Genomic DNA, 8,885 nt, shown 5'->3' with positions numbered 1-8,885 from the left:
AGAGAGAGAGAGAGAGAGAGAGAGAGAGAGAGAGAAAAAAAACGAGAGAACACGAGAGAGAGAGAACGAGAGAACATAAGTGAATTCTCTAAAGCAAAACAGGAATTTAGAAGAACTCTAAGGAGAAATGTTTGCCAGTTATGGTATGTCCCAAGAAATAAACCCATTAATTCTGAGATACTCTTTATAAGAAATTTGAAAATCACACAACACCAGGTTGCAGTCCAACAGGTTTTTAAGAAAGGTTACGAAACCAATTGTTAGAGAACACAGAGTGGATAATAGCCGAAACCCAAATGTGTATGAAAGCTAACCTGTGAGGTTCTTCATCTGTGAGTTTCTCTGTCAGGACATAGCTGATCTTCTCCCCTTCTTTGGTCAGTCCCTGATGGCATAATTCATTTTAGATGATTGAAGCATTATGTTTTAAAGAAATTCCTATGTACTTGATATTTAGGCTTTAATAAAGATTCAATGCTCGATTTTGTAACTATGTAACTGTACCTGACACTTGGCAGCACGGGGGCACAGTGGTTAGCACTGCTGCCTCACAGTGCCAGAGACCCGGGATCAATTCCCGCCTCAGGCGACTGACTGTGTGGAGTTTGCACATTCTCCCCGTGCCTGCGTGGGTTTCCTCCGGGTGCTCCGGTTTCCTCCCACAATCCAAAAATGTGCAGGGCCAGGTGAATTGGCCATGCTAAATTGCCCGCAATGTTAGTGAATGGGTAAATGTAGGGGAATGGGTCTGGGTGGGTTGCGCTTCGGTGGGTCGGTTTGGACTTGTTGGGCTGAAGGGCCTGTTTCCACGCTGTAAGTAATCTAATCTAATAAAATTATTCCTGTACTTTACCTTACACAATCCTTCCCAGTCATCCTGATCCAAACAGTTACCTGGTATTACAGAACCTAAATGTTGCTGAAAGAAACAGATGCTGCCAAAGCTTAGCAAAGCAAAGGAATATGTTCAAGCCTTGTGCCTCTTCTCAATTATCTGGAAGTTCATAGTCACCTGTTACATTCGCCATGACAACACCTTGGCCAAGCACAACCAGTTTGCCAAACTATTCCTTATGTAGCAATTGTTGTGATCATTTTAAATTTGGCATTCTTGTGTTTGCCCCAAGCACAAGACAAGAAACTTCAATAACATGTCTTTCTCTTAAGCAACATTTAAGTATCCTGTTCCATCAGACATAAAGAAGGAACAACATTTTATTCTTGGCTTCTATGTGCTGGCCACATCAAAATAGGTGAGGACATTTCCTCTAACCATAATTTCAACCAAAACCATTCATTTGATCTTTAATGCTTCCACAATTTCACTATAAATACTAAATACAGGATGTCATCTTGTTTGATACTGAGATAGTAACGAGTGAAAGTTTTTCCACATATTTCCAAACAGCTAGAATATCTGCAAGTATGCAAAATGTTCTAGAAGGCAATAATGGCTTTTTTGGCATAACACAACACCAGAGGAAATGGTGCACTGTGGAGTAGTGAGATTTACAAATGATTGAATACATTGAAACCTTTCTTCTGCATGCAGGGTTAGCAAAAACAGAATGAAACACACGAACAGACCTTGACTTGCTCGATTCCGTGAATCACTTCCCTACAGAGCTCTTCCATCATTCTCATTTAGTTTCTGAAAATTCTCTTACCTTCTCTGTCTCTCTCTCCCTCTCACTGTATTTGATACTCTGTCCCCCCACTGCCTTCCATTCTGTCTCTCTTTTCAGCTCTGTCTTTCTGTGTTTCTCCCCATTATTGTCTCTGTCACTCTCTCTGAATCACCCAATTCTCAATATTATAGGACATGCTCTGAGAAACTTACTACCCATATAATGAGCCAACATATGTCTATTCACTTCTGCCATTAGGCACAGGAACTGGAAAGACATAGTTTAATAACATGTTTTTATATCAGAAGATAATGACATTTTACGTTTTACAAAATTCCTCTACAGCATCATTAGAAATCCAAATTAACGGCACTTCTGATCATTAAATAAATGTGAGTAATACACACCAACACTGGATATTTAATCTTCATATTCATATTAAATATTAAATATTGTGTGCAGGTGAGACATAATATTTTTGCATGTTTGTTGATAAAATTAGTAGACAAAAATGGCAGATTCTTTAAATTGTTGTGAGTGCTTCAAGTCCATGAATACTCCACAATAGAAAATAATTGTTCAATAAATACATTTGTGGCATACATTTATTTGTAACAAGAATTTTTTTATAGGATGTGAGGCATCTCTAACAAGGTGAACTTCTTGCCTATCCTAATGGCCTTTGAGAAGATGGTAATGAGCCACTTTCTTGAACCTCTGCAATCCATGTAGTATAGGTACACCCACACTGTTGTCATAAAAGGAAATTTCAGGAATTCATGAATGACAGTGAAGAAATGGTGATGTCGCTCCGACATGCTGTGTGGCTTGAAGGTGGTAGTATTCCCACATATCTGCTGTCCTAGTCTTTCATGATGGGAAAGGTCCCACTTTTGGAAGGTGCTGTTGAAGGAATCTTAGTGAGTTGCAGCAGTGCATCTTGTGGAGGTTACAGACTGCTGCCCCATAAGTGGATGGGGTGAATATTTAAGGCAGTCAGTGGGGTGCTGGCCAAGCATCCTAGATGCTATCAAGCTTCGTAAACGCTGCTGGGAACTCACACATCCAGATAAGTGGAGATTTGAGGGAGTCACTGAAATTAATACGTGACTCAAATAGTGTCATCAAAAATATATCCATGCAAAACAGCAAACATTAGACATTCCTGAGCTAAACAAGAGTTTAAATAAATGACAGTGAGTTTATTAAACAAAAAAATACTTTTGATTCAATATTCATTTATATTCCATACAAATTAATATACCAGACTCACCACAAAAGATCCTGAAAATACACAGACACTGTACAGGAAAAAGAAATAGCATTTCATCAGTTTTCCCAGTTCTGGTGAAAGGTCACAACCTGAAGTATTAACTCTGCTTCTCTCTTCATGAATGATGTCTAACCCATTGAATGATTCCAGAGTTTTTAGGTTTTTTCTCAGATTTCCACATTTAAGTCTCTACAGTATTTTGCTGTTGTCAATTTACCATACCTGTACTGGAATGCCATTTCTCCACAACAATGCTTCTCCATCACTCTCCCACACAAGGTGCACCTCTTCACCTTTCCAAGCCTTCGGAATGGTCAGTGTCACCCTGAACCAGGACGTCCACCATCTACAGGAAAAAAGGTCAATTGTGAGACTAAGAGAATTGGCATCATATTAAATCTATGTTCAGACTTCCCATTACACAAGTGGCAGTTCCCCAGCACAAGAGAAAACATTTGCTATTTATAAAGATGAAATGAATGCAAACGAAATGAAAAAGAAGTATAACCTGGGTACAAGTAAACGAGACTGAACTGGAGAGCTAGGTTTTCATTAACACAAATTTTTGGTACAGAAAAGTATTTTTAAAATTAATTAAAAATTCCTCAAATCAGGCAATATGCTTTCCTCTTGTGTACTTACGTTGGTCCGAAGGAATCTCCAACCTTAGCAGGAATAAATTCTTGCATCACAGCATTTTCATACAGGATGCGTGAGGGTGTCAGAAAATAGGAAAGTGATTCAACTGGACAGCAAGCACCAAACAGCCTACAAAAGACACAAGGGGAACAAGTACAAATTAATACCACCATCAGGGTATTCAAATCAAACTGTACAAGCATACTGCAGTATGTCAAAAACGGTGGCACGGTGGCTCATAGCTAGCACTGCTGCCTCACAGCGCCAGGGACCTGGGTTCGACTCCAGCCCCGGGCAACTGACTGTGTGGAGTTTGCACATTCTCCCCGTGTCTGTGTGGGTTTCCTCCAGGTGTTCTGATTTCCTCCCACAATCCAAAGATGTGCAGGTGAGGTGAATTGGCCGTGCCAAATTGCCCAGAGTGTAGATTCATCGTCAGGGGTAAATATAGGGGAGTGGAATGGGTCTGGGTGGGTTACTCTCCAGTGGGTTGGTGTGGGCTTGTTCGGCTGAAGGGCCTGTTTCCACAGTATAGGGCTTCTACAAAATTCTAAGCTGACTTGTTACAATCCTGTCTCACAGAACATAGAGTGTATAATCGTCACTGGACAGAGGACTTGATTCTTTCAAGGATGGCGCCATATTGGTTGTGTTACTGGACTGGTAACCCAGAGATCCTGATTAATGCTACAGAAACATGCGTTCAAATCCCACCATGGCAGCTGGTGGAATTTAAGCTCAATGAATAACTCTGGAATACAAAGTCTGCATTAGTAATGGTGACCACAAGACTATCATCAATTGTCATACAAATCTAGGTGGTTCACTGATAACGTCAGAGGAAGAAATCTACCATCCTTATACAGCCTGGCTCAATAAGACTCCACATCCACAGCAAGGTGATTGTCTCTTAAATTCCCTCTCAAATGGCCCAGCAAGTACTTATAATAAAGCACAACAGAGAGAAAGAAAAAAAATTACTGTATGGGACACCTACACTGGATCAGCTGCAATGGTTCAGCCCTCCTCCAGATACAGACCAAATTATGGATCAGATACGTGGACAATACCACCATTATCATTAAACAGGCCAAGTTAGAAAGCACACTTTATTCACCGGGATCAGGTTCACCAGAGAAGAAGAGAAAGACGACCAACTCCCGTTCTTAGACGCACTGGTACAACGAACGAACGACAGTGAATCCTTACCAGAGTGTGCAGAAAGGCAACACACACACAGACCAGATTCTCAAATACAACAGTAATCATCCCAATGTCCACAACAGAGCTGTGTCTAGACTCTGTTTAAATGAGCTATAATACACTGCAACACCTGAAACCTCTGCAAAAAGAGGAATACTTATACAATCATAGTGGTGTATAGCATAGAAACAGACCCTTCAGTCCAACCTGGCCATGCTGACCAGATATCCCAACCCAATCTAGTCCCACCTGCCAGCACCTGGCCCATATCCCTCCAAACCCTTCCTATTCATATACCCAATCAAATGCCTCTTAAATGTTGCAATTGTACCAGCCTCCACCACTTCCTCTGGCAGCTCATTCCACTGACGTACCACCCTCTGTGTGAAAACGTTGCCCCTTAGGTCTCTTTTATATCTTTCCCCTCTCACCCGAAACCTATGCCCTCTATGGACTCCCCGACCCCAGGGAAAAGACTTTGTCTATTTATCCTATCCATGCTCCTCATAATTTTGTAAACCTCTATAAGGTCACCCCTCAGCCTCCGATGCTCCAGGGAAAACAGTCCCAGCCTGTTCAGCCTCTCCCTATACCACAAATCCTCCAAACCTGGCAACATCTGGCTATTGTATATTTGAGCTAATTGTATATCAATGTTTATATCTGAGAGTTTTGTTTATTTTTGTAAACTTGTAAAAATGTTAAATTTCTAATAAAAATATCTATTAAAAAAAAGTGTACAAGTCCTGCTAAGATTTGCTTTCCCAAAATGCAGCACCTCGCATTTATCTGAATTAAACTCCATCTGCCACTTCTCAGCCCATTGGCCCATCTGGTCCAGGTCCTGTTGTAATCTGAGGTAACCCTCTTCACTGTCCACAACACCTCTAGTTTTGGTGTCATCTGCAAACTTACTAACTGTACCTCTTATGCTCGCATCCAAATCATTTATGTAAATGACAAAAAGTAGAGGACCCTGCACCGATCCTTGTGGCACTCCACTGGTCACAGGCCTCCAGTCTGAAAAACAACCCTCCACTACCATCCTCTGTCTTCTACCTTTGAGCCAGTTCTGTATCCAAATGGCCAGTTCTCCCTGTATTCCATGAGATCTAACCTTGCTAATCTGTCTTCCTTTGCTAATAATGGGTACCCTAACAGCTTCATCTGTCAATGCCTGGCATACAAACAACACCAAGATGACCTGTGCGCCCCAACACTCTGACTACCCTACCTTACATTAGAAACATCTCAAAACTAACTACTAGATTCCTACACCTTCTGGGAATAATGACAGCACACAAACCAACAGCCACACATCGCCAGCTACTATCCAGGACAAAAGACCCTATACCCACACCATGCAGGACGAGTGTGATATACCATGCAGCAACTGTGGGAAACAGGAGATAGGATAAACAGGAAGGAAACCTGCCACCAGAATATACGAGCATCAGCTTGCAACAAAACAACATGATAAGTTCAACGTCATATCAATACACACTGACAATGAGGACACCAACTTAACTGGGACATTACAATACTAGGACACGCAAAATAAAGACACGTTCGGCAATTCCTGGAGGCCTGGTATTCACCCAATGGTTCCATAAACAAACATATTGAAAAATGCCCCATCTATAGAACCAATAGACCTGCCTTGACAGACAGGACTGCATAAATTCTGGGCATATCACAACAGCACTTCATCTGTAGGCTATACAGCATTGAAGATGTCATCCAGACAGGAGAAGAAACGTTTGAGAAAAATCAACCAGCAACAACTACAAATCATTTTGTTACAACCTCTTGAAGGGTATTTACTGTAAGTCTTCAAATAAAATGATGATCCAAGTATACATAATCCTATTAGGAAAGATATTTATTGACAAGGTACACAGAGTGCAGTTAGAGGTTGTAGCTCTGGGCTGTTAACTTCAGAGAAAGTTTGAAACGTGTGCTTGTATTCTCTTTGTTACCATGAGCAAGGTGTTAGATTTGTACAATTTTGCATTGTCATTTGAATTTGTAGAGTGCTACATTTACAGGACTGGATAGAAACCAGTACTTTGCAGACAGATAGAACATGTACATGCGCTACATCTGTTTAAATGTTACAAAATAAATGTCGGCCATTCTCTGGTTCATTTCTGAGGACAATACCTTGATCAATCAGACCAACCTGTCTTGTTTCAAATTTAAACAAAGCTTGGCAATTAGCAGTCTGTCATCATTAACCGGTGCACGTTCCATGGCAACTTCCACCAATCTGAAGCCACTTGCCACACGCTCCTCTCATACAGTACAAATGTTGTTAATTTGTATTTACTTGGGTATTTTTTGTAAATTGCCCTGATTAGTGACACAGTGGTTAGCACTACTGCCTCACAGCACCAGGGGTCAATTTCACCACGAGGTGACTGTGTGGAGTTTGCACGTTCTCCTCGTGTCTGCGTGGGTTTCCTCCGGGTGCTGCGGTTTCCTCCCACAATCCCAAGATGTGCAGGTCAGGTGAATTGGCCCATGCTAAATTGCCCATAGCATTCAGAGATGGGTAGGTTAGGTGCATTAGCCATGGAAAATGCAGGGTTAGAGGGTAGGAGTGTCGGTGTGGGTGAGATGTTCTTCAGCGAGTCAGTGTAGACTCAACGGACCAAATGGCTGCTTCCACACTGTGGGGATTCTATGAGTGCAAAATGAAAAGTTTTGATAAAATGTGTCTTTCTTTCAGCAATACGAAATAGGGTTAGATATTGAATAGAATAGGAATTTACTGTCACTTATAGTTTTTACAAAAAAAAGTGGTTTTTAAGTCACCACATTATAGCGCCTATATTAATGAAAGAAGGCATAGATAAGGAAAAAAAAAGTCACCAAGACCAACAACTGAGGTGATGAGTTCTAAAAGGTCACAGCCTGAAATGCTAAGTTTGTCTCTCTCCACCCTCCTGACCTGCTGAAATTTATCATTTACTTCAGAAGTTCCAACACCTAAAGTAATTAAGGACTTGTATTATTGATAGCCTCCTTAATAATCTTTTCTGTTAGTGTTTATAAGCTGATGATTGCAGCGTTAGGTGGGGAGAAGGAATGGGCAGAGGGTCTTAGGGAGATGTGGAGGAGGATCATGGAGCAGGTGAGAGCATGTTGTTCAATGTTAGAATGTTGTTTGGAGTATTTCTATGAGGGTAAATGGGAAAGAAATGAGGATGGAGTGTAGGTTATTTTGGTAAAGTGTGTTTTGGAACTTGAAAGTGACGTTCAGTGGTTGTGTCTACGTTGTTGGGGAGGATCTGAAGGGTGGCTTTTCAAGGAGAGGCTCAGCGGATGAGTGAATGTTTTGTTTTAAGATCTGAGAGATGAAGACTGGTGAGGAGATGTGGTGTGATAAGGGTATGGTTATTGGGTGGGGGGGCAGTTAGAGATTGGGATGTTACTGAGTAGTTTTAGGTTGAGAGGGAAGGGTGGTGTGTGCATGTTTTGCAGCTAGTGATAATTAGGAGACTATATTTGGAGGGTGGTGTGGAACGAAGGTGGTCTGTATCTGTTCACAAGACTTCAAGGGATTATTTGGGAAGGAGTACCAACTTTTGGAGGGTGTTTGGGAGCGGGGTGTGTTTGGTGAAAGGGTCTGTTTTGGGGAGCATTTGGAGGTGCTTTCGGAGGGCGTTTGGGAAGGGGTGTGTTTTTGGGGCTCGTTTGACAAAGAGGGTCTGTTTTGGGGAGGAAGTGTGTATTTGGATGAGGAAGTTGTTCTTTAGGGAATATCTCTGACAGCAAGTTTTGAGAAGATTTGTAGCTGAGGTTGAAGTTCTGGATGTAAGTTTGCTCACTGAGCTGGAAGGTTCATTTTCAGACGTTTCGCCACCGTACTAGATAACATCATCAGTGAGTTTTCAGCTTCACTGCAGGCTCACTGATGTTACCTAGTATGGTGACAAAACATCTGAAAACGAACCTTCCAACTCAGCAAGCAAACCTACATCCAGAATATCTCTGATTTTGGCAGCATTTATGTTTTTTCTGGTGAGGAAAGGTATTCTTTGGGGAGAAGAAACTGTTTTTATGGGGAAGTGTGTGTGTGGGAGTGAGAGGTGTGTGCTTTATTGGGAGGGATGGTTGGGTGGGAGTTCTGTATTTTT

At 41.6% G+C, this 8,885-nt stretch overlaps 1 protein-coding gene across 3 annotated transcripts in view; it reads right to left on the bottom strand.

Moving 5' to 3' along the window:
- The window catches only part of man2c1 (mannosidase, alpha, class 2C, member 1), a 128,813-nt gene that overhangs the window by 114,389 nt on the left and 5,539 nt on the right, over positions 1-8,885 (bottom strand). For 2 of the 3 annotated variants that reach the window (XM_043680530.1, XM_043680528.1), the window contains exons 2-4: positions 3,544-3,669; positions 3,124-3,247; positions 315-385 (exon numbers count right to left, since the gene is read on the bottom strand). In XM_043680530.1, coding sequence (XP_043536465.1) covers positions 315-385; positions 3,124-3,247; positions 3,544-3,669 — 321 coding nt within the window. Of the gene's footprint in view, positions 1-314; positions 386-3,123; positions 3,248-3,543; positions 3,670-8,885 lie in introns of those variants that run through there. The other variant, XM_043680529.1, reaches the window with a different exon arrangement.

Source organism: Chiloscyllium plagiosum, chromosome 40 (genome assembly GCF_004010195.1).
Source record: "Chiloscyllium plagiosum isolate BGI_BamShark_2017 chromosome 40, ASM401019v2, whole genome shotgun sequence".
In the NCBI taxonomy this organism is placed as follows: Eukaryota; Metazoa; Chordata; class Chondrichthyes; order Orectolobiformes; family Hemiscylliidae; genus Chiloscyllium; species Chiloscyllium plagiosum.
Note: the sequence above shows the minus strand (reverse complement) of the source record. Positions and strands in the feature narration are given on the sequence as shown.